The sequence below is a fragment of the Strix uralensis genome, chromosome 1 (genome assembly GCF_047716275.1).
Source record: "Strix uralensis isolate ZFMK-TIS-50842 chromosome 1, bStrUra1, whole genome shotgun sequence".
NCBI lineage: Eukaryota > Metazoa > Chordata > Aves > Strigiformes > Strigidae > Strix > Strix uralensis.
This window is the reverse complement of record NC_133972.1, coordinates 20,675,507-20,702,118: the sequence shown is the minus strand read 5'-3', so window position 1 is coordinate 20,702,118 and position 26,612 is coordinate 20,675,507. Positions and strand designations below refer to the sequence as shown.

At 42.0% G+C, this 26,612-nt stretch overlaps 1 protein-coding gene across 3 annotated transcripts in view; it reads left to right on the top strand.

The window, feature by feature from the left end:
• The window catches only part of BMPER (BMP binding endothelial regulator), a 150,811-nt gene that overhangs the window by 31,102 nt on the left and 93,097 nt on the right, over positions 1–26,612 (top strand). For all 3 annotated transcript variants that reach the window (XM_074858773.1, XM_074858763.1, XM_074858785.1), the window contains 3 exons: positions 5,918–6,000; positions 7,531–7,621; positions 8,444–8,526. In XM_074858773.1, the coding sequence (XP_074714874.1) occupies positions 5,918–6,000; positions 7,531–7,621; positions 8,444–8,526 (257 nt within the window). The remainder of the gene's footprint in view (positions 1–5,917; positions 6,001–7,530; positions 7,622–8,443; positions 8,527–26,612) is intronic.

Below are 26,612 nucleotides of genomic sequence, written 5' to 3'. Positions count from 1 at the left end.
ATCAGTTACCCAGACTTTTACATTCACAGAGACACTCATTCAGGACACTTGTATTAGAAAATAGCATGAGACCTCTGTGGTGATATGTGAATGCACTTTTGTACCTTGTGTGTGGACACTGTGTCTGGTGCAGCAAAGTAAAAGGAAACTGAAGACCAGGCTGGAGGCTTCACACGATGTTCACATGTAATGTCTCTCTGGAATAACATGATAAACATCTTAGGACACTTAATACTGAAACAAGAATTTATTTTACTGTTTAACTTTGAAGCTGTAAGCTCTACTGATCATGAATGATTTTGCTGGTGTGAGGAAAGAAGGTATAAATGGCAAGTAATTGTGTCACCAAGCAACATCCTTCATGACACCCCCCGTAACCACGAGAGGTCACAGTTCTCCAGCTGCCAGGCTTGGCAAGCATATCGAATATCAGCTCAAGATTCAATGGCAACTCTAACTATATGGCATTTTGGATCACGAGGTTCTTATGGACCCTGCAGAATGACTTTTTTCCCCCTATACATACATTTGAGAAGGTGAAATTCAGTTCCAGTGGGGGTGCAGGGAGCAAAAACATCACTGGGAGGAGTTGATGTCTTTGCTGCTATTTCCTCAGCCAATATGAGCTGCTTTGCATCATATGCCTGTGAACTGGGCAGTCCCATCACAGCTCACCTCCATGGCCACTTCACTCTGCTGTGTTTTACGCCCTTTATGTGGCCCCTGCGCCTTGCATCCCTTGGGTATTGTGATTGTGATGGCTCAGCTGTGAATAGGTTTGATTGTGCTCAGTTACAGAGGAAAGACTTGGATTTTCACTGTTTAGAGTTAGACTTAATAAGCATGGGAGATTTTGTCTATATTTTCACACTTCTGTGTTGACAAACGAAAACCAGGGTTACCCAATAGGAAGTTTAATTTTCTAGTAGCTGTCAATGGCTTTACCATCATTAAGACATGTGAAAATATATTTTATAATAGGTGTATGTGTGATTCACAGTTCTCTTATTTTGGCCAACAGATTTCATGCCAGGGAAATACTGCATAATGTGGACGTTATTGGGGGATTTTTTTTGTTTGGGGTTTTTGGTTTGGTTTGGGGTTTTTTTTTTTGGCTAGAACTGGTATTTAGTGTTAGCATGCCTGGATACCTCCCTGAGGATTAATTTATCAAACACTAAATAAAACATGTCTTCTGACTGTTTTCTTTTTCCTAATGTTTATTTTCCATGCCAATAGAGAGGTTACTTTTTTAAATAGAAAGTGGAGGGAAAGCAAGAAAAAGACTTAATAGGAGAAGAAAGACGATGAAGAAATGAGGGATGGGGAGCCAGTCTATTGTGCACCAATCTATCACTTTCTCTTGGGAGAATAAGGAAATGACTTGTCTATAAAATTCTCATTAGCCTAAAGTAAGCAAAAATCTTTTCTGGAATCTTATTAGGCAATGTCAAATTGAGTAATAAAGGCTTGTTTTTAATGAACTCCTGAGGACACTGGTTGAGCTTTAGCACTGCTCGACTGTTTCTTACAGTCAATTTCCCTATCTTCATGATACTGCTCTGTGCTGGGATGTCTGGGGAAGAAAAAAAAAGGGTCATTTAACAGTGTTACTGGATTTGGAAAGACAAATGGCTTCCTGATTGTCAACTTGTCCACGTGCCAATAACAAAATCTGCTGTAATTTATCTCTTTTGTTATTCTGGTCCAATTCTGTGTGAGGATGCTTGTTTTGGAATTAAATTGCTCTTTTTCAGATTAAATCAGCCAAAAGTTGGTTTATTATGTTTGAAACTATGGTGCTCATGTAAGGCATGCACAACATTGAAACAAAATAGCTAAATTAGTATATTAGAAGTGATTTAACTATGTTATAGGTATTTTTTTGTGCAGGAATGACTCAAGTCTAGAGGATCATTTTGCTTTTATGAGGTGACTAGAAAGTAATTAGCAGTTTCCACTGCATATACAACAGTTGACCAACTTCAAAGTATTCAGTGGTTTGTTTTGATTCAGATAAGCAACTTTCAGCTTGCATGTTTGTCCAGAACTTATCTGAACTATTAGGGTTGAAGCAGGTAATAGGAACAAAACCTACAACTAACTGAAAGTTAATATTTTACATTAATAAAACACCAGCTATTCTTAAAGAAAGAAGCATGAAAGACTAAAAAATTAAGACACACTCCTTGACTGATATGAATCACCTTAGCTCCATTAAAATTGATATAGACCACTGATACTTAGCTTCCTTCTGTATGTGGAATGCTAAAGGTTTTCCTTATGCGGTATGTGTCACAGGATCAAATTTACCTATTAATCTCGAATCTGTTACTTAGATTGTAGATTACTTAGATCTGTTACTTAGATACTGTACTCCTTAGAATATTCTCAGGCTTTTCGGGTTCCCCTCTTGAAAACCTCCTCTGTAGCCCTTTCTTTTAAAGTTTTAAGTATTTATTCAGGCAGAAGTAAGTGGATGGCATTTAAGTGATTGTGCTAAGCTCTGATCTTTCTTGATTTATTCTTTTTCCCTGCTCTCCCTTTCAAATGGTGGATGGAGACAGTAAGTTAATGTAATAGTATTTCCAAAGGGAATTAAAGCAGCTTTTAGGAGCTTGAAGTATGTTCTACCATACTCTGTTGTAGATATTGAGATCTGGGACTTTGGATGTGAGATATTCAGTGACTGCTATTTTCCAAGCCAAATATGGTGGACCTTTAACCATGGCGAGCTAGAATGGCTTGACGGAGTTGGCATATGGAGCGAGGCAGGTTTCATTCAGCTGAATTTAGGTGAGGCTTATAAACTTCCATGCTACGAGGAGGTGGGCTAGGAAAGTCTGGGTATATGTTTGCATGTGTCAGCTGAGAGATTTGTACATTGAAAGTGAGGTTCAGAGAAACTAGCCGGTATGTGGGCTTTGTTTCTTTTTCTTTTGAAGAGTGGTAGGTGTAGCTCTGGGGCATCCAAAGGGCAGAGTGTGAGGGCACACCTCTGGTCAGAGACAGGTTAAAATCTCACCCAGATATTGTAAAGCACTTCCTTTCATGCCCTCTCTTCAGTTTGCCTGGCATTAAGTTTTCCCCCAGCTCTCACCAAGCCTGCTTGTGTTAGGGCTAGCTCTCCTCTTCCTTTGTGCTGTTTTCCTCAACTGAGCATCTGCTGAAATCCAGCTCCCACCGTGCCTTGCAAGCACTGGTGCTTGCACAATGCTGCTCTGCGTCCCTTATTCAACCTGCTGGACTGTGCCAAAGCTCGAGAGTGATCTTAGTATCTCCAGTGATTCTGCAGACTTTCCCATCCAGATATCCATTTCTAAATTTCCCTTTTGCTGCCTGCAAGCTCTCCCTGCCATGGTTACTTCTGGCGTGCCGTTCCCCAGTGCTGGCAGCACCATGTATCAGTGACAGAAATGGCTTGCAGGCAGGTGGGGTGCAACTCCCCCCTTGCTGCTTTCCACAGGGACAATGTCTGGTGCTGCAGGGCAGAGGATTCTGCAGCATAGCTTGGGTATGCATTTTAAGTGAGAGCACTGGTGACTGCACAGACACACCACCTTCATGCTTTCTTGACCAAACTAATCCTTGAACTGAAAATTTCAGTTTAATATGCACATCTGTGCATGCAGATTAGCCCTGGGTCATTAGCTTTCTTACAGAGGAAACATTTTAAATTAAAGAACATAATTGGTGAGCAAATATGCAAGGTATTTTGCAGTTGCTAGTTTCCAACCTGGCCCTTGATTCTGCACAGTTCTGAAGGTGCCAGACCCATCTGGTAAAACACATACACAGATATTTAACAACACAGCTTTTCCCACGTTGAGTGTCTAGCACACGTGTAAACTCTTTCTTGGACTGGGACCAATATGACAGTATGGCCTGGGCTTCTGCAACTTGAGGATGCTAAAACACGTTGAACAGACTCTGCCACTCATCAGGGTTTGCAGTGAGCAGTAAGTGAGACTGTGCTACAAGATTAGCTCAGTATTTTCCAGAATGGGACTTCAAAATGCGTAAAAGTAGTATAGGGCTTCACGCTCCTCACTTGACGTGTTGGCCTGCATGTATGAGAGCTCACGCAGAACTGTATTTACGATGCTGAGAATCTAAACATTTTATTATTCAAAACCACTTCATAGAGGCTTTTCTACTTAAAAAAAAAAAAGTGAGATTCAGACGTATACTTTGTACCTTTCAATATTTGTCAAAGATTAAATTATCACAGCCAGCTCTTAGACTACTGATCAACTCTTAAAAACATACCTGTTTCAGCTTAGATAAGTGAAATAGCCAAAGCATCTGCAAATTTCTCCTGTGTTGCTCTGTATTTAGCCTGGAAAAATTTCTGAATACTGCAAATCCTGAAGTATAAGTCTTCTGTTATTTAAGATCTTAACTGGAGGCAGTTAACACATTTGTAAATGATCTTTATATATCAGGTTTCCTTTAAATTTTGGATTTAATTCAAAATGATTTTGTGGGTATTTTAAGTTCCTCAGCAGTTCAGAGTTGTGACCCTCAATTTTTCTTACACAGTGGGCTCAAAGATTTACTGGTGTAAGGCTGATAACTTGTCTTTATTTTCAGAAGGGCATAAAATGTAGCCCAAAGCAGTTCAGGACAGTGCACCCTACACAGCAGAAAATGACTTAGAGTAGCTGCTCATGTAGGGTGTGGAAAGGGAATGGTGCCGTGGGCATCATTTGACTGATTGTAGTTTTGTGCTTGGTGACTCTGTGTATTTGTCTGTGTTTCAAAGTCTCTGGCAAGACTCCTGTTGGTTTCATGAGCCCTTTGATCAAGCTCATTTTGAATAAAACAGACTAGGAAAAAAACCTCAGAGCAGTAAATGGAAAACGGGCATTTTTTCCTGCAGAAAATGGGGTATGTGTTGCTTCTGAAGTTTTTTTTTCAGAAACACTTTAGCTCTCCAAACAATTAATTTTTAATTGAAACCATTTTGCGTTAATAAACTATTTTAAAACAAATATTTTATTTCCGCTTAATACATGTTTTCTAGTTTTGATTTTCTGGAGATTTATTCTTTTCTTTGTGTTCCTTTTTGGTTTTCCCTTTTGCAAAATAACAGAAAACAGTCAAAGAGTGGGAAGCGAAACTAGTAGGAACATGTAATCAAAAATGTGAAAATTAATGTTTGGGGTTTTTTTTTTCCAAATGGCTCAGTGAAACTTAATTTTGCACAAAAAATGTGTGCTGATCCTCTGCATGGGCAAACCAACCTATTTTCTGTTAACAAAGTTGTCATGTAACGCACAAAGACATATAAAACCAAACCCTGTGAGACTCCAAAATGTCCCACTTAGAGATTCATCACCAACACGGAAGAGCTTGATGACTTTTAGTTTATGTGGACGTTGATCCCTTCTGTCATGAAACTGAAAAGGTATAAAGGAGGGGTAGCTCTGCTGATGTCAGTTCATCCACGCTGAGCTGCGCTGGCTGAAGAGCTCTCCTGGGGGTTTTGGTTAATGGATGAGGATAGCATTGCCAGGCTGGATGATGAACATTTCCAGCTCTTCTCTTACCCTGTCTTCTCTGTCTCCCCACTCCAGTGCGTAAGTGGCTGAGCAGCTCCTGAATGGACTGCAGAATAACCACTGACATCCATTTTTAGGTAAATTGTCACTGATTTTGGTTTGTCTTGAACAGTCGTCGTTAGTAAGGAGTTTGGCCAGTCATGCATCAGCAGCAGATGTCCAGGGTGGTGGTGCTGCCAGCCCTCCCAGGACCTGATCCTTCTTGTCAGTCCCAGCTCTCAGCTTTACCTCTTCTGTTAACCCAGGGGAGAGGATGGGTCACATTTGGGATGCTGCTCTGTGATCCTCATCAGCAGCCTCCCACGAGATCATTGCGTTCAGCTGAACTGATATGCTTCTCTCTCTTCCTCTAGATTGCAGTTTTGGAGGAAATACGTACAACAGCTCTATGAAATGGCACCTCCCTAGCAATCCCTGTGTTACATACCAGTGTCAGGTAAGGATGTCATCAGAATCGTGCTAACTGAGTTGTGAGTTTTTCCCATGAAATTCTGAGCCTTTTTTTATCCAATCCAAATAACTTGAAATATTTGATACCCAAAGCACAATATGGACTTTGCATTTAAAGTAGTTTAAATCCACTCAGATGTGGCCAGCTATAACCAAACATTCAGAAGGATAGGTTTTATGTGCCTTGAGTACCGTGATACCCAAACATTGCTGAGGGAGAGGTACACAGCTGTGCCATTTCCTGCTGTCTTGACCTTGAAATAAGTCATCTTTTTTTCAGCATGCTAAGCCTTTTGTGAGATATAAATTATTATTTTAGTAATTGGACACTTTTGTGTGTATGTGTCCATGTGTTTTACCTGGGATGTTCTTTAAGAGAAGCCCACAACTACATCTTTTCCTGGGCTCCTGTGCTGTTAACACAGTGGTATTTTTGGTAGCTTGCCTATCTGCAACCAGAACATTTGCAAGATTGTCCATTTTCAGGCACAAATCAAGTAATTATGTAGGGAATTTCAGTTCCTGTCTGTGAATAGGTCTGCCATTTTTGCTGACAATTTGCTCCGGTTTTAATAATAACAGTCAGGCAGCTACTAAGAATTGCAACTATTGGAAAGAGGAGAGATGAATGAGTATGAAGAGCTTCTACAAACAGGAAGAGTTTCAAGGTTTTTCTCCTTCTGTGACACTTCTGCTCTATGAAACCCACCCACATTTTTAAAGACAAGTACACCGAGAAGAATAAAGCTGGAGCAGCAGATTCTATATCTTTGCACTTAATGAAAAGATACTCATAGTGTGAATTTAGATACTCATCACTACTAGCTACATTAAATGAGCAATTCTTTATTGCCTGTTTCAGTGTCTAAATGCAAAAGTGGGTGATCCTGTTTACCCTAGATCCACACATTTAAAAAACAGGTTTCCCTTGCCTCCAACTGAAAAGCTGCAAGCGGAAAAAAACCAAGTAGCAGCTTTTTGTGCACAGATCCTCACACCTAGATTTGTTCAGGAGGACTCTTGACTTCTTCAACAAGAAGTACAGGAAATGTTAATTTACTAATACTTATCAGGCAAAGCATCAAAGATAAGCGTCTCCCCTCTACAGAACAAGATGCTTTTATCTGTTTTCTAAGTCTTTTTTCCTCCAAGGGGAGAGGGACGAGAATGCCTTGTGTCTGGCCTGTTTTCACCAGAGCTGTATGGCAGATTACTGAGGCTAAGGATTCCTGATAAAGCAGGATTCCTTTTCCTAAGAAGGTGCTTGGTTTCTTACCTGATGCATTTTCAGGCAAATCTTGTGTCTGGAGTCAGGGAGACTCAAGTGGATCTTTTGACTGTGGATTAAACTGAATCCTGATACCAGGCAGCAGGTACAGAAAGAAAATAGGTTTTGCAATCCAGTGCTCCACAGCATGTGCCAGGCTTTAATTGTACTGCTAGTAATTGTGGATTTTTGCTTGTTAAAGCAACCACAATGCTAACAATGAACATGTCTGATCTGCTTCTTTTTCAGGAAGGAGTGATAGTAGAGTCGGAGGTACAGTGTGTTGTTCATTGCAAAAACCCTTCCAAACTCATGGGAATGTGTTGTCCTGTGTGTCCAGGTGAGATTTCATGGGAAGATGCCGCTCCACATGTGCAACTGTATTTCTAATGATAGCTGTCATTACCTGGGAGGTTGCTTCTAACTTCTCCCTTATTCTTGACAAGTTACAAAAATGTGGGCCAGTGGCTTGCAATGCACTAAATGACACAAGAAGAGCTTGTTTAACATTTTTCAGTAGAGGACATACAGACTAGGGGATGCATAGGCAACAGCCTATGGCAATATCCACAGATGTATTTATGTCATTTTTCAGATGGTCTGTCAGCTGGGTTTGCCTGGCTGATGACTGGGATTTTGTTAGGAGGGGAAGTGTAAGAGTAATCCTAAAAAAGGAGACACACTTTTTGAAGAGGGGTGGGAATGGGTTGCCTTTGTGAAGCACAGTAGCAAATTAACATGCTTTTGTAGGCTAATTTGATTTTAACAGAGGTTTTGTAGGGAAGCACTGCTCCAGTTGTGATATAATGGGTTTATTGTATTCTAATTAGTTATAATTTTTGCCAACATCTAATGTAAACTCAGGGAGTAAGAATGAGTAGTAAAAAGCAAACAGCTTAGAAAAGTGTTTCAAAGCCACTTTTAATGGAAGAACTGACTTAGCCTTGACTGCATTGGTGCAAATTTGTCTGCTATAGAAGGAGGCTTTCTTTCCCCAAAAAGATGTTTGGGGGTTCACAAGGCTTTTGTAAAGGCTTCTGAAGTCATTTGTATCAGAGTGGATGATACCATTTACTTTTCATATTGTCCTGTGGTGGGGTGTATTACAGAGAAAAGGCAGTGTGCTATTCTGAGCTAAACTTATTCAAATGCTGTTTTCCAGGCTGTATATTTGAAGGGAGACTTTACAATGAAGGAGAAGAATTTAGGCCTGAAGGAAATAAATGTACCAAGTGCTCTTGTATTGTAAGTATTTGCCTTTTGGCACTGTATCTCCCTGTATGAACTTCAAAAGGCATGTTATTATTGCCATAACAAAACAAAAAATATAAGGAATTCAACACTGTTATGCATTCTTCTCTTGGAGTTCAGGTTTCTATTGAAGATTTTACCACGCTAATACAGTATATCACTCATATTCTGAGTTTATCATCTTTTTTGTGACCTTACACTGTATGCAGATAGAGCAGGATATTGGGGAGAGGGTTGATGCGTTAAATTCGTGATGCTTTTTTTGTGATGGGATCATGCAGGAAGAGACAGAAAGCTTTTTGGGTTTCATCTGTTGATCAACATTTATTAGATGATTCCTTAACCAATCTTTCACAAGGATTCCTTTCAGCTGTATGCGGCAAAGGCCTTTGCTCTGAATTACTGAGTGAAAGGATGAGGGTAGCCTCCTTAGGCTGTCCCAGGTGGATTTTGGCTTGACACTTAATGAAAAGGTCATATCCTGGATTTTATCCTTGACTAGCAACAATATAGAGAGGAAGTAATAATTGCATCCTTTGGGTAATGAGCACAGGCTTTTCCTTCACTTCCATTAAGTTAAAAGATAATGCTGTATGGGTTGGGGCAGATAACTTTGACTTCATTGGTGTGATCTGTGAGACCAGTAAAATGCAAAGTTCAAATCACTGCTTTTGTTGCAATCGAGGATCTGGTTATCAGCACAAAATACAAGGCTGGGGAACTTTACGTTTCAGTAGAATGCCTAGAGTTGTGTCAGTACCAGACACAGATTTCCTGCATCATGAAAATAAAATAAAATGGAGGAGAGAAGGATATAATTCAAAAATTAATATGTATTTATACATAGACACACACACACACACACACACACATTTAATGAAGGTGCTGCAGAGAACTTGGACTCTTTTTTGGGAAAAAAAAATCCTGTTAATCTGCAAAATTAATTTACACTAAATCATCACTGATCCTGTGGAGAATTACATTGCTCAGGTCATTTTGTTTGGGTGATTTTTTTAAGTTTTAATCCTGTAATAATGAAAATATGCCATTGCATGTCACAGTGATATACACTCTGTGCTCCTGCTCTGCTGAATGCCTCCACTCCCAGGCTGAGGAACATTGCTAGCACCCTCTGTGTTTGGTGGGTCCCCCTCTCACTTCAGCTTCAGCTGTAAAGCAGTAGCATTACACTGCAGCTTTCCTTAGTCATGTTCCTCAGGGGAAGGCAGGTCTGAATGGTTGAGAAGTCTGTGGAAACATGTTTGAGTCTTTTCGGGCTGTGCTTTGCTCTTTCATAAGTACTGTACAGATATTCCTTATTGCCCAGTTGTTGGTGTGCCAATATCTCCTTGATCAACTTTTCTTTGTTTCCTGAATAACAAAAGCAACTGTACTGAGAAGAGCATGGGAGGTGGTGGGAGATATTTGGGGAGAACAATATAAAGAAATACAAGAATATAGAGTCAGGCCTGAGGGTCTTTCCTTGACAGTTACCAGTCTCAGCTACATTAGAGAAGGAAATGCATCAGCTACTGATTTTAAGACATTTAAAGCCTCAAGCAAGGGGCTTAATAATCTCTTCTGAGAAAGACAGTGTGATGGTTTTGGATGTTAATGACATCTCTATAAAATGTCCAGCTCTAATTCTGAATCTTACCAACAGCAAAAGAAATGCCATCTATGTGTAAGTCACACCTGACCTCCCTTCCCTCTCTCTGAAATGCCTTTTTTTTACCCGCTTGCCTGTTTCCTTCAGAATTTGGGCCCATGCTAATTCCTATGTAATTTGAATTCAGAGAAAATGATGGGGGCATCCTCAGGGTTGTGATAGTGGTTTGCTGCCTGCTTTATATCCATTCCATTTTGGGAATGGGTCCCCAGTTAATCTCTTATTTAAGCAGTTGGTGGATGTCTTATTTAAAGATACCTATCTAGTCATGTGTTGTGATGGGAACAGGCTTGTGTGTGATGTGCTGTAACTTGTGCAGGCTTTAACAGATAAAAGGTAGCTCCTAACCCCAAATTAGATTCCTTCTGGGATTTCAGGTTGTAACTATTTAGTGAGCCTTTTGTGGAAATGTGGCAGAGGAAGTAGCACAAATTATTGCCAAGGTATTTTGGGGGGGTAGTGTAAGGAGATTCAAGCCACTATCACTTCAGGGTGAATTCTGCATTTTACTTGGGAGCAAGGTTTTCTAATGATGGGACAGGCCATCTCTGTCCCACGTGTGGCTCAGGCTGGGACTGCAGGCTGCGTTGAACAGGAAGAAAGTAAAGAGGGATGCCTGTGATTTGTTTTCCTGGTGAGATGTAGGGTTGTCCCACACTCATTAAATGTATTAAGATGAGGAATTAGTTAAAGAAAAGGTATTTTCCTGTTGCAAAATGATGTGCTCAAAAGGTAGTACACGTCAGCAGGCCTGGACTGTGAGGCCCAGTCTTTGGAAAGCTCTTTGGTAGTTCAAGTTCGTGGTATTTTCAGCTCAAAGTGGTGCCTACTAGATTCTATTGAGCTCCTAAAGAATGTGAAATCATTGTTAAGATTTTTTTATTGTTTTTAACACGCATTGCTTGTGCAAAAGAGGACAAAACTGGGATCTTAGGAGTTGGGGATCCCCGTCTTAGAGCAGGCTGGCTGATTGCAGCGCTTTCTCTTGTGCTCCATGGCCCTGCAATGTAGGCAAGCAATGGCATAGCTACGCATGAGTGATTCACTTGGTCCTTACCTGCCATCCATTCAACTCATTAATACGGTTTCTGTTCAATACCACTTGTGGTTCTAGTTATTGTCTGCTGAAAACTGGACCAAACCCATTTCATGAAGGTCACCGAAACAACCCATTAGCTAATAACTTTTGGGTTGCTACTGAGCCAGGCCGCACTCGCGGCAGTGAGGCGGAGATGAAAGACCCTGTATTCCATTACCGCTCTCCTAAGTGAGCTGTTCCTTGGGGCGACTAAGATTTCTTGGTGAAAATGAAAATGTATCACCTCTCACTCAATGCATATTGCCTGTCAGGAGCGAATGAGCTGGCTTTTAATGACTCGGTTTCTCTGGGGAGAGGCATTTGTGTAAGAAAGGTGGACGGGATAATAGGGATCTCCTCTCACCCCGGCTGAAACCCAGCTGTCTCGCAATAATTCATCTGTCTGGCTTGTTCCTGCTTTCCGTGATAGGCCAGTGGCCTGTTCTAGAGAAACCTTGGATATTTTCCCTACCATAAGCACCTACTTAAATGAAGGACTGGCTGCTTTAATCAAGTGTTATTTCTCAGATACTACTTTTATGAGGTCGAGAGTGTGTTTCTGCTTGCACAGTGAGAGCACTTGGCTTACATGTTTCCTTTCCTACAGCCTGCATTAAAATAGTCAGACTGTTATTATCTTAAATGTTTTCATTTTCTCTTTTGATGTAGCATGTTTGGAAAAAAAAATAGTGGAGGGGAAGGAGAGAGAGCCAGGGAGGGAGGAGAGGAGGTTTGGCAGGAAAGTGACCTTGCGTGAGAGTGGTAACCATGGAGAAGCTTATCTTTAAATGGTAGTATCCAAACTCATAACTAGCCCCTTTTGACTCACTCCGCTGTTACCCAGACCATGGGCGCTGCGTGTTTCGGCATGCGAGGCATGCGGCGGTACGAGGTACCACCATGCTGAGACCGCGTAGCACTATGGAGACGCTGCAGCCCAGGACCTGCCTTCCTCCACACCCCCGCGGGGAGACGGTTGGAGGCTGGATTATGGCATTGCTGAGATGGCCAGGAGCAGGAAGGGTCGTGTTGTTTGTCTGTCCTGCAAGGAGGCACGTCACGGGGACGACTGTCAGCAGGGTGGTCATGTGCATTTGGTCCCCAAGCAGCATCATTTTGCAAAAGCAATGCTGGCCTCTTAGCTGCTGTTCCAAAAAGATTCAAAGCAAGTGAAACCCAAATGGCTGGAAGCAGAGCACGGGGATGTGGGGCCCTTCGAGAGCTGAATTTAAAAGGAGCCTCTGCTCAATCTCCTTTGCATCGTCGGGGGCTTTTACACTGCTGCTCAGGCATGCTCCGAGGGACTCAAGACACACAGAGCTCCTGGTCTGCAGGTGTACTTGTGGGTCTGTGCAGGAAATGTCTTGTCACTTATATTCCTGAGTGCTAGGGTGCAAAAACTGCATAATGAAAGTTTTGCACAAAGAAAAGGAAATCGCACCTAGAAAATCTGTTTCTAAATCAATGAGTAACAGGCGTTGTAACTGTGATAAGTAATGAGAAAATACATATGTTATTGTTTTGGACACTGAGGGTAGAATTCATCTTGTCTAGCCCCAGCCATTCAGAAGTAATGTGTCTGGTCTGAACTACTTATCTGGGCTCCTCTTCAGTTAATTGAGAGAGAGAGAGGTGGGATGGATTACTCTCTGCAGATGCCTATCTTCCTTCACTAACTACAGGGGGAGCCTACCCGGCTCCCTGGCCTCTGAGATGGCTGAAGATAGCTGAGATGCATCCCATCCCTGCAGTCTGCTGGGTGATAAAGCACCCTGATACTGCTTTAAAGGCTTGGCTTTAACAGATATTGGGAGCTGCTGAAATACGGTCCCACCACAACGGACTGTGGGGGAGGTACTGCTGCCTACTGGGAAACTCAGGGGAACACGCAATTAAATGTATCCTCAGTGAAGGCTGGTAGCAGAAGCTATGTCCAAATTCAAATTTCCATTCCCAGTGCAGTGCCAAATGCTGATCTTCCCAAATTTCCATGTACGCCAGCTGCTTTGATTCAGCTCCAAACTTCAGCAGACACTGTCTGCCCCTCACTTCTTGGGCTAAGAAATGGAGACAAAGTTGTAGTCAGGGGCAAAAAAGCAAAGAGTTGGTCTTTTAGTAGGAGGAGTGTTCACCTTCTCAAAGTTAGTGACGTAAGTAGAAGTGGTTGGCTTATGGGTGGATGCAAACAGAGAGCAGTAAGTGTTCAGAAATGGGATATGGAGGAGTGCTCACTGTGTCTCTCTGGGAACCCCCCATAAGTTTGTTTGGTTTTTGCAAGGCTAGAAAGTTTGGTTTTCTGACTAGCCTAATAAAAACACAAACTTCTAGGTAGGTGAAGCAGTATGTCTGTGCAGCTAGGTGTGGAAGAAGACTTGGTATGTGCTGAACTTCAGCAAGAAAAATAATGCAGCATAGAGACATAGACAGTGTCCTGTTATTTATTATTTTTTTTATTTGATTTTATTCAGACTTCAAAAAGTATACCCACTTCCATGTTGATAGTACACTACAGGTACCATGTCTGAAATATTAAATTCCTTTAATTTTGGAAATATCAAAGTTGAAAAAAACCAGTTTGGACATTTAAAAAAAATGGTTTAAAAAAAAAGTGAGTTTTTTCTTTTATTGACATGCATAGCCATTTTTAATCTCTTTTTTGATTTTTCTCAAAAAAATGTATCTTTGAGAAAAAGATAAAGTAATTTTAATAGAAGTCATGGAATAATGTTAAAAATAAAATTAATCAGTTTTTCTGAAACACAAGTAAACTCTGGAATAGCAATACAAGTGGGTATAATTCAGTGTAATTATTCAGTATAAATGATTCATATTTATAAGCACTTCAAAGCTCAGACTTTAGAAAGCATCTTTCTGTGGCAAGACATCTGTCTCTGTGGATATTTGAATTTCATCCTGCATCTCTCCTACCTGCAGAGCTTCCTAGCTCACCTACTCTGAGTGTGTTCCCAGCTCAGGCTGCAGAAACCTTTAGTCATAGTTTTAATTTTGGTGAGGATCGAAGGAGTCTTTCTGTGCAGTGAGAGACTGTGCCCAGTTTGGGCACACTTCCAGGGGAGCAGAGGTATTGAGCAGCTCCCTGAAGATCTAGATGACCCTTTAAGGATCGTGGGCCCAGAACATGCAGCATCTTTCTTATATCCCTTCCTTCCTCAGAGCCTTTTTCTCACCCTCCTACCCTTCAGAATTCAGTTCACATTTACTTTCCATGTTTCAGCACGGTCCACGCTCCTCTGGCTGTGCAGTCAGAAGGGTCTGTCTACCTCCAGCTGTTCTTCTTTCTTCTCCATCTTTTCACATAGGTAGCACTACCCAGTTGTAACTATTTCTGAGATGGCATCTGTGGCCACCAAAGATGAGTGCCCATTGTGCTTTATATAAAGACATGTATTCCTGTCCCCCAGAGAAGAGGGTGTGAAAGGAGAATGTGAGGAAAGATAGAAGTGTGATTTGGCAGATTTCTACAGGGAATTTTCCCTGCTGGAAAAGGAGGGTGGAAATGCTAACAAATTGGATGAAGGAGCTCTGCCTTTGTAAGGCTCTTGTTTAGACAGAGACTCTTTCCAGTTTGATGATCCAAGATGGTATTGTGACAATTAATGAATTAAGTAATACTAGAAGCCATGAAAGACACAAAACTTCCTGGGTACCTGAAGGGCCTGAGTAAATGCTGATTACAACACCCCCTGACTATGCACTGCATTAACAACCTCTTGCAGTACAGAGAAAAAGAGTGTAGAACTTCTATCATTTAAAGTAAATGAATGCACAGAGGAGGATGGATTTTGCACTCCTAAAGCATATAAAGAAAAAAATAATGCACGTTGACCACTTTTAAATGGTGATAATAAAGGCTTATACCTCAAGTGTAGGTTGCTGTCGTTCTTGAGAGCTTATGCTGTCAGGTGTCCATCCCCTGTCTCGTTAAACTTTTCCTAATTAACAGGCTGAGATTGATTGTTCTTATTGACAAAGAAGAATTAAGTACACAGGGCTTTAACAATAAAGCAGAGCTGTTAACAGGCAGCTTCTGATGAGGGGACTATTTTTTATTAGCATTGGGCAGCAATGAAGACTGCAAACATCTCTGCTATAACTCACTCCTTGCAAAGGCAAGGAACTATCTTGGAGGGAAAACAAAGCACTCAGACCACAGAAAACAAAGAACCTGGTTAAAGTAAGCAAACAAACAAATAAAAAAAGAACCTGCTGGCCAGCAGGGGATGAAAGGGTTGCACGTGGTTTCAGAAGTGCTGGGTGAAGACAAAGGTTTTATGTGAGATGGCTGTAGCACTTCTTGTAAGTGGCTTCAAATGGGAGTGCGTGTGGCATCTCGTGGGAACGCTTGTGTGCAGAATTGATTTGGGTCTAAAAGATTCCCACAAGTTGTGGTAGGAAGCAGTAAAAGCAATAGCTTGTCAATTAACAGGGCCTTTGTTTGCCAAACATTTTATGGAGAGTCCAAGAACCTTCTGGCTGGTGTTACAATGAAGGAAAGGCTGAGAAGAGTAGGAGTGCTTGGCTTTCATGTTTGTTGCCTTTTCAATTTAAATAAACTTGGATGTCACAGGTTTGGGGATTGTTATTGGATAACAATAGTTAATGATTTTAAACTTGCACACAGCCCTCTGTATCTTGAGACAAGATGTTTTAGTATGCACAATCCTGCTAAATGAATTTACACAAGAGAGCTTAATTAACTGTGTAACACCTACTTGTTTTCCTCTCTCTGGTTTTCAAAAGCAAAAAAAAAAAAAATTAAAGATTGGAGACAATACATTGTTACATGTGGGGCTTTGGGTTTTGTTTTTTCCCCCTCTCTCCTAAGTTTGACCTCTGTATCACTTTGGGTACTGTATTTTTTTTAGCTAATCATGCTGTAGCTGTTGACTTTGTTCATATTTAAAGTCCTTCCTAAAAGACGTAAAGTAAAACTTGGGATCATTAAGTCTGAATTGCTGTTGAGCTCTAGCATGATTGCCAAATTCCATCTTGACTTGCTATGAGTCTGCCTAAATTCTCCTTGCTCTTTCCACTGCATCCTACAGCATTGCTTTTATTTTCTGCCCTGGAAGCGTTTTGTGTTGATAAGGGAGCAAGTTTCCAACTCTGCCTCATAAACTATTCTCCAGCTGGGATATGTGATAAATTAACATTTCTTTCAAGAAACCAGTCATGTAGAAAGGCTAGTCAAAGCTCCTTGGATTCCATCAACTTTTTAAACGTTAATGAACATATTTGTTACTTTTGTTGCCTTATTTAATGATAGGAGTCAAACACATTGGATAGTCAAGGGGAGGAAAATGTTACTCAGCAAATTATTTTCAAGATTGTGACAGGCTGTAACTTTTTTATACAACTCATCCTCTTAGGCTGAGAGCAGGATAGGCAGAATAATTCATTGGCTGTCAAAATAGACATGGGAAACAGAAAAGGGAAAAAAAAAAGTGCTTTGAGACGTGACAGTGATTTACTTAAATTGCCTTTAACCTGTCAGAAATAAAATTTGACTAGGAGCCAAACTATCATAGCACCTTTGGCACTCTGCTGTGGGTACATCAATCTGAAGGAAAGATGAAGAAATCCTTGCAGGCAACTCAGGGTTAGAGTCAGCAGGGGGATGTAAGCCCCCAGCTTCCATTGTAGGTTCTTGAATATGAAAGGTGAGTCCTCTGAAATGCTTTCTAACTCTAGTGATTAGAAATTGCCTGGATGTCTTAACTTTCTTCCAGGAGGTTGCATTCCCATGGTACCTAAACTTCTGTCCCAAACATGACTAGAACACCATTAAACTTGACAATCCCAAGCTTTATTGAAAACCCAAGAAGTTTTCAGCTCTCTGCCAGAAGCTTTGTAACGAAGCATTGAGATTTTCTACAGAAAGCAGATGTGTGTGTGTTTTTTTGTTCCTTGGATTTTTTTTTTTTTTTTTTTAAACTGGAGTTTAGTGGCATTACTCAATATTTTGTGCTAAAATCATTGACATGGAAATTTCTTTATCACCCCTGTTTGGGTGTCAGAGCTAATGCAATTGAAAGTGCAAAGTCCAGACTTCCAGCAGGCTCAGATCTGATGTTTGAGATGTCTGAGGCCAAAAGGATTTGAGTAGCTTGCATGCTTTGTGTGGTTTCTTTTCCCTTTTTTCTTTTCTTTCTCCAGAACACAGCACCAGGAGTATTCTGAGAGTAGGACAGAAGCTAATGTGCCCTTGCCAATAGTATCTTTCTTCACAGGGAAAATCAGAGCTGGTCTCAGCTCTTGAGAGCATAACAATGAGGAGAATATTGTTCCTTTTACCATCCTCTGCCTTGCATGCAAGTATTCAACATGCTGAACAAAAATTTGAAAATGAGACAATGTATGTGAAAAATAATTTCAAGAAGGCTAAGGATTTTGTGCTTTTCAGTGCTAAGACTGTTCTCTGCCCCCTCTCCTAGTTGCAGCATAACTTTCCTTCTCCTGGATGCAGCTGAATAGCAATTCCTCCTAGCAATCTTAGTTGCTGATGCACTATTTATTCTTTCAGCAGCCAGCTGAACTGCCCTGCTCTCTGTCTTTTGAGGTCAGTTTTTTTAATTCCCCAAGGTTCCTGCAATTACCATTCCTCCCTCATCTAAGTTTTTTAGTGCTGCACTTAAGCAAGTATGGGTATGTACATGTCTGGGACCATGCAGGGAGGGAAAAATGCGATGTTTATTATGTCTTCTACTATCCACTGCTCTTTGTAGTTGACATGCACATGTAAAAACTCTTATCATAGTACTTGCACAGCATCTGCTACTATGATTTTGTCTTTTTGACTGTGAATCTGATTCTAATACAGCGAGCATTTTATAAAGTAGCTAAATGGGAATAGGACCCGTAAAAGTTGACACCTGGTGGAAACCAAGCCAGGGAGGCATTTTCTTTCCCTGTGGTGTTGTTACATTCTTCGTGGTCAGCAGTAATAGCTCTGCCTCCTGAAGTATGGGCTGTGGGGTTTTACGCTTTGTTCAAATGGGCATCGCTTGAAGCTTTAGCGTTTATGGTGTTTGGAGGACACATTCTCACTTCCTGAGTATTCAGTGCAGCAGAGGTAACAGCAAGCAGTTATATAAAATGAGAAGTAAGTTACAGGCTGATCTGAGGGCCGAGGGGGATGGAGGGAGCAGAAACAAGCTTGTACATCAACAGAAATATCATCAACCTGTGTAGCACATTTGCTGTTGTTCCCCTGAGACTGTTTTTGCAGAACTTTTCTGAATCAGATAAGAGGTTAATAAGGATTCTATTAATACATCTAATGACCAAAAGTACTTTTTGCAGTTTTCATGAGTGCCTGTGTTTCTATTTCTAAATATCTTATCCGGCTGCCTCTCATTGTTGTCAGTCTCTGGGAAATCCTTTATCTCAGACTTTCTTCAAACTTACGGAAAGAGGAGGTGGCAACGTTCCCAAAGTAGACTTGGATTTTGCTTGCTTGTTCCCTGATACTGCTTTTCAGACTTTAGTGAGTAGCCCAGTATACTCTGATTATAATAAATTTTTGATTCCTGTCTGATTTTTCATGTAGGGCAGTGGGTTTCAAACAAAGAGGATGTTCCCTTCTCAGGATGTGACAAGGTTTAGCAGAGGGGAGCCAAGTCATGCTTAGGGAATAATTTTTTCCTTCATGATGTAGTGGTTACAAAACAACGTGTAAAGCACATGGTGCTCCAAGGGGAGCAAGCAGGGCTTAAACTCACTGGGACCCTGGAGCTGCTACAGCAAAGGAAGGTGCCAGCTAACCCACAAAAACCCAGGGGTAGCCAGATGGTAGAGAGATAAAAATCTGTAATTTCCAGCTCCCCACAAATTCATTCATCTCTTCTTCATTTTGAACTCTATCTTTTTCTAAATACTTACGTTTATTAAAGAGGGGGAGCATGCTTAAGATGTGTCCTGGAAGTGGGCAGATGAAAGCAAGGGCAAAAAAAGAATTCATAGTTTCTGGTGTACAGGACTTATACAGTATTTGTGCTCTTGCAAGCAAAGTAAACCAGTCATACTGGGAGTAGAGGCTTTAAGTCAGTATCACAAAAATAATTTCTAAAATCTCATTTGAAATTCATATCAACTTTTATCAGATGGAAGACTAGGGATGACACTTGCCCACAGAGGGAAAACTAAAATAAAATGTAACATACCACACATGCCCAGTCAGAAGAGCCTGAAATATTCACATCTAGAATGCCAACAAGCATATTTGTGGTTGAACTACAGAATAAATAACAACTGAATATTATTAATTAAAAATTATTTAAGCACACAATGTCTGAGTAGTGTATAATATTGAATGTATTCAAATCTGCTTCCCCATTTCTCCAATGCTGAACAGTAATTCGGGTAAAATTTAGTCTTCTATAATAGCTTGCAAAATTACTGGTTTAATAAATCAGAATCAATACGTTGAAAATGTGTAGGAGTGTGACAATTTGTCTTCAACAGCCAGAACACCAGAATGAGGACGTGTCAGCCCTATGAAATATAATCAAGATGTGTCTTTCCAGTCTGCTGAGAGAAATTAAATCAGGGCTTTTTTTGAGGACTCACAGTTTCAACATTTCAGTGCAGAAAGAAAAGCAATGAAAAGAAACAGGATGGAAAATTTCAAACATGGTAGATGACGATGATTGTGCTCTTAGTTTTGGCTTTCAGTTCCAAAAATCTAAACAGCCTTAAATAAGACAGTGCTGAATACCACTGCCTCATGCTCTAAAGTCTTAGCAGCACTGGCTTTGAAACCCTGGCCCTAGGGAAGAAGTCTGTTCTAGCCCTTTTAAGCCCAATTTCATTTCAACTTGATGTCTCCTCCTTTTATCTGAATTAAACAATGCTGAACTTAAAAGGTTACAAATATTAAAATGAATGTGGTTTTCTGTGATAAAATTGAGATAGCTTTGTTCGTAAAAATGGAATCTGGGAGCTGGGTTGGGTGTTATAAAAATGAGAAAGTAATTATGTCCACTGCATAGTTTTATCACCTATTGCTAGAGCGCTGTCAAAACAGCAGACTGCTGTCTTTGGAGATCGCTATGTGCGATCTCTAAATTTTGAAAAACAAAGCTGTTTTTCACGTAATCCCACACGACCCACGATTTCCTGGTTTAATTAGGTTCATTTCAGTGGTGTTAACCCAGGGATAGACCGAGTCCTGCATTTGTAACTTACTGTTTTGATACTCAAGAGCAAATACTGGCAAACCTTACAGTAACATCTTGCATAATGGCTTGGAGGCCGAATGGAAAATTTAGTCTAAATGGATTGTTTTGCCATATTGCAAAAAAGTAATGTGATTGGGGGGGGGAGACAGCTTTTTTTTTTTTTTTTTTAAACTGGTACATTCCCAGTGAAATGGAGGAAGCTGAGCGTGCGTGGGTACCTCTGTACGCGTGCCTGTGCGCACGAGCGCATTTATGTTTTATGCGTGACTGCTGCGCGCCCGGCTGTGCGCAGGTTTGCGCGAGCGCACGCATTTGTGTGCGTCAGTGCTTGGGGTGCCTGGGCGGGCGCGCGCGCGCTTGCGCGCTTACGTGCGCACCTGTGTCTCGACGCGTGTCCCCGCGCGCCCGGCGGGGGGGTGGGGGTGGGGGTGGTGCGTGCTCCCGCCCCACCGTGGGGCGGCGCTGCCGGGCGCGCCCCGCCGGGCGCGAGGGAGCTCCGCGCCGTTGCCCAGCGCCACCTGGCGGCCGCGGGGGGGAGCGCGCCTGCGGGCGGTGGCGAGGCAGGGGCGGGGGTGGAGGCGGCCTACTCCGGCGTCACGGCCCTTTTCTTAAGTGGTCACCTTAAAAACAATATGGAAATAGGTTTGCAATTGCAGGTTTTTTTAAAAAGACCAGGAGCCATAGAGTGAGGAGGCAGCCAGAGAGCTAAAACCTCTTCAGTGGAGAATGAATTGTTAAAATGGCCGACCTTCTTAACGTCGGGATTTGGCAGGGTTACCTCAGCCGTGCCTCGGTGGGCTCAGGCCTAGGCAGGCCCAGCGTGTCACACCAAAGTGTGCACAAGAAGCAGGTTGGCGGGGAGCGGAGGAAACAGCCGCCAAATTATCCCCCGGGCCTGGTGGAGCCACTCGCGGGGCAAAGCTGGGCTGTGTGGGGAGTGCAGAGGTTTAGCCTTGCCTGCCACTGAGCCTGGCCAAAGGGTGCTTGCTTGCCTGTTTCCAGCAGTACACGGAGCTGCAGAAAGTGAAATTTAATCCAGAGTGATAAAAAAGGAGAAGTTAGCCCACATGGAGATAACTTACCATTGGAAAGGTGCTGTGAAGGTCTACAAGCAGCCTAATGGGCTGTTCCCGAGTTCAGAAACTCCTAAGCAGAGAAATGGCCAACTATGACTAACTGGACAATTAATCTTAATAACAGATGGTTAATAAGAGCCGTATTCAGAGATTCCAGCAGCTCTGTTTCTACATGCAGTGAAAACCCAATTTAAATGTAATTCCCTAGAACCTAAAAGCACTTGACCTTTTTTTGTGTTTGAGCTGACTTCCTAGCTGGTGGTATTACTGTATATGTGTTTGTATTTATTTGAGTGAGCCCTTTTAATAGTGCTCCTCTGCTCTGCTTTCGCCTCTCCCCATAATCATTTCTGTGGTAATGAAGCTCAGGTCAGCAGGGTAAATCTGTTGGATTTGATTTCTGGTGACAGTGCAGTTTTTGAAATAAACTTTTGCATATATAGATTTATAAAAATTTGCAATATTGCAATGACAGGCATTAATATACGGCTTTTGGGTTTCAGCCTAGTTAAAATGATAGGAGAATACAAAGGAAGGAAATCTAGACAGTTTTTCTCCACTGGAATGTTAAAAAAGGCGGTATTGAGTTGGAATCCAGTCAGCTGCAAGTGCTAAGTTTGAGTTGTTATTTATTATCAGAATGAAGATAAATGAAATCACCAGTCATTAGCTTGGAATGTGTAAAGAGCTCTGAAATGTCTTTGCACACACAGCAGGCTCCCAAGCGGCATGCAGCGCACCTCTCTGCTTCCTTCAGCAGTTAACAGCATGTAGCAGCTTTGCCGCAGGCTCATCCACACTTGACTTACCTTCTCTTCAGCTAATTTGATGTATAAGCCATGGCCACGCAGTGGTGCAAGCTGACAACCGCATAGGATGAGTGGGTTACTGAGTAGGGGACTTAGGAGGTGGTGGCTGGTCAGTAGCCACAGTCCTGTGTGAGTTAGCTAGTCAGTGCTCATATCACCACTGAAGTCAGCATGTAGGGGACAAATTTAAGCTGCAACTTTAAACTTGCTGACGCTTACCCTTTTGCAAGGCTGGGAAGGAAGTAAGGGAGTGGAGATGTTTGTAACCACACCGGTAAACAGAAAATAGATTCTCAGATGATGGGACTTCTTCTTTTAGACCTAAGTGGCAGCATGGCCAACACGTATCTATTCCCCTTGTTCTTTTAGGTTAGCTAACAGGAGGATCCAGCCCATGATGTACATAATTAGGAGGGCCTGTGCAAAGTACTGCTATAATTTAGGAGAAGCAATCTATGCCCTAATAATTCCCATTCACATTTAATTTCCCTCTTCCCTGAAGGGAAGGGCCTGGGGATGGTGTAGTAGACATCCTTTGTCTCCTTTTCCCTCTAACAGAGAATGACTTGCTAATCCTGGGAAGAAGCCTGGGTTTCTGTTGGGGCAACCCTGGCTGCCATGTGCTTGACTTCTCACAGGGAGGCAAGAGGGTTGTTTTCTTTGGGTCATCACTGATTCACTCACAATTGAATGTTTAAAAAGAAATATCTTGGGCTACTTAACCAGTGTCTTTGTGTTCACTAGGACTCTGACGGACACCTTTCCATTATGCATGTTGCTACATTAACCTGTTTAAGTGCTTTGTGTATCTGAGTCCTCTGCTTCTTCAGACATAAGGATCTGCAGACTGAGGAGAAAAAAGGTTCATCTGGGCAAGTGGCTTCTCTCCAGCAGTTGCCATAAGGTGGTGTTAGTTTAATATTCCTCTGACTACAATATATAAAGTTTTACCACAGTTTCTTCAGATGACTGTAAAAGATGCTGAGCCCAGGAATGTGGTAATTAAAAAGTGTAGTAGAAATATAAACTATAAAACTCTTGGGTAGGCCACACTTACTTAATCCTTGCAGCGTTATGTAGAGTCCCATCACGCAGTGACAAGAAGTCAGAGGGTTGAAGGCATTTTACCTTTAGATGTAGTTAGAAGTATCACAGGTTTTGCTCTAGGCCTTCCCACTCCTCTGAGAGGGCACAGTGGAAGGAGGAGAGGTGGAGGCCAGTGCTGTCTCAGGCAGCAGAAGGTACAGAGTCTGTCTTCAGGAGGCAGAGGGAGACTGTCTTAATTTAGGAGAAGTGAAGGTGCCTGCGGTGTCAGGGCAGCTGGGGAGGATCATTTGTTATTTACTAAAAGCTTAATTGTGCATTTGGGGTTTTTTTTTTGTATCTTTACTCCACTACTACTAGTCTGTGCTCTTAAGTAAACACACTCTGTTAACCTTTGTCTTCTCTTGCTGATAAGGCTGGTTCTGAGTGATGTGGCACATGTTTACTCTACAGTGGGGGGACCCTTTCGCTGTGATAATGGGATGCTCTCAGTAAGTGCCAGCTCTCCAGTGAACTACTGCAAGGTAGCCAGAGCACGGTAGTGTTTGCCTCCACAGCACCTTCTTGGGTCACTTATAGAGATGATGTTCCAAAAACTGGAAGAAGAAATGTCTTCCAGTGACCAGCAATAACTGAGAAAACCTTGGCCTATGGCAGGCTTTGAAAAGCACTTACGGTTTTGAGGAGAGAATGTGACGTACAGATGTTGGGCTAGTGTTAAATAGCTACAAATGAAAGCTGGACAAACATGGCAAGTTCTGAGACTTCGCATCCTGTGAGCAGAGCATTGCCTCACGTTGAAGGAAATGTCCTAGCAGATACGCCAGTTTCAAGAGGTACATAATTAAAAATTATGTCTGAATTTTCTGATGTTAACTGTGGATGGTGGAAGATACTATTTGTAGCTGTTAAAAATGTGATAATTTTTTTGTGTTACTTTAGTGATAGCCCTAATGAAGAAGAATTTTAGGAAGTAGGGAAAGGTCATATGACTTCAGCTACAGCTATATCCCTGGACTGGTAACACCTCTGAAGAAAATGGACATGTGGCCAGCCAAGTTTGAGTATGAGCTTACCTTCCACTGGGACTGCCTGTTCTGATTTCTTGAAGAGTATCTGTGTGCAGGGCTTATTTGCAGTGCTCTTTCCTTGGTTGTGGCTTGTCCTGTTGGAGACAGAAGAGGAAGCTTGATCTGGCTTCACACCTTATCCTTTCTCCCCACATGAAGGCAGGCAAAGAGCCAGCAGGCTAGCAGCGAAATACGTTTCATGCTGCAACACTTAATCTCTACGCATTTTCCCAGGGAGTGTGGCTTTTCCCTTTTCGTGCACGGTATTTTCATGATACTGAACGTTGTCCATTAATCTGATATCCTTGAGAACTGTCAAAACTAGAACACTCATGTGAGTTGCAGGATTTATTTACCTTCCCCCAAACACAGAAAATTCTCAAAACACAGGAAACGTATTAGAAGAACAAATCATTATACTGAGGAATTCGGTAAAAGAATAGTTACATTTTTCCCTGCTGCTCCTCCTGCAATACAGACCATAAGGAGCAATAGAGAGGTGTATTTAGCCAAGCATAGAAAAAACCAAGAGCACAAATGTATTTATCTTTCTCTGTTGGTAGAAAGCACACAATTTCTGTGTAATTTGCAATAGTGAAAAGGGAATTGAGAGATGCGCTGAGCTATGCCGTACTGAGCTGGAGGGGAGGCAGAACAGGCAGGAGGTGAACTGGCAGAAGTGCATTTGCTTGGGAAGCTGAACAGGATTTGATAGAAGTAGAAGTGAAGCAGCCAGAGAGAGAAGTGGCTTCTTGTGTTCTCAGGCAGGAATTCCCTCTCCAGACACAGTTTGAAAACTTTGTTGGCTAGTAAGAGCAAGACAGTCTCGTTGATGTCATGAGAATAGAGAGCCTGAAGACATCACCAGTAGGAATGTGTGAGTTGGAATAAAATAAGAATTGATTGCACGTTGGAGTGAAATAAACTACTGTGAGAGACAGGCAGTGTTAGCGGTGATTTCATGCTGGGTGAAGCCAGTAGTGCCTGGGAGGCATGAGAACAGGATATTTCCAGACCAGAAAGATTCCTGATAAACGCTGGGTGGTAAGCGTTTCCCTCCCGCCTGACACTGCTCTCACTGTAGCAGCACTGTAACGTGGTTTGCATTCTCGGGCAGGATTGGCATGAGACTTAAGATCTGCTGTGGGGCTCTGAATTTCCTAAATCTGGAATTCTCTGTGTCTTAACAATTGTCCTTTGACTGTGGTAGAATTTTCTTCTGCATGATGCATGGGTCAGTGCAGATGGGGTGTACATGACACTGTTAGCCGGGTCTAAGAGGCTTGCCAAATCCTCAGCGGTGCTTCAGAGCAGGCCCCAGGCAGTTCATAAACAATGGCTTTGCCTGCGTATGGGAGAGCTGCTTGACAACTTATTTAATTACTGGGTGGAAAAAAGTTTAAACATTAAGAACTGAACCATGTGTCATGTTCTTTACAAAATAAAGTAATCTGAGGGAATCGCATCGTTATTATCCAACATACATATAGTACTAGTCATACTAAAAAATCGTAGGGAATATTCTCCTCGGTGCTGTTTCCTCTCAGTTTTACTGTGGCTCGTTTACACTAAAACTTGCAATAAAAAAGTTAGGTGTGCTTGACACTGCAGTATACTCAAGTTAGTTTTGATACCCAAAGCAATCTAGCTGTGGCAACACAGACCATTGCATGGGCTAATTTACATTGTAGACAAACTTAACCACAAAGTACTTCGTGAGGGAGCAGATACTTGTATTGTCCACAGATGAGCCTGTGGGAGAGAGCATTTTCCTTTGTGAAAGGAGACCTGGGCAACAGACAGATGTTCACTTTGCTGGCAGCTGTGCTGGTTAAGATGTTACCATCCCCAGATGTTCGATATTCCCATCTTGCATACGTTCCTGTTTCCTGAGCTCCGCCAGTGGAAGGGAGCCAGGAAGCACTTGCTAAATGGGCTTCAGGCAAAGTCAGCTGCATAAGCTCAGTCAGCTGATATAGGTGGCTTTGAGATAAACTGAGTGCCTTTGCCTGAAGTTCATGGAGCCCTTCTTGGCAAACCTCTGAGTATGGGATAGCCTCCAGTTGGCAGCGCTAAGACCTGGAAGGCAACCATCAGCTGGTGGTCTTAGAGTCACAACTGCTGCCCTTATTCA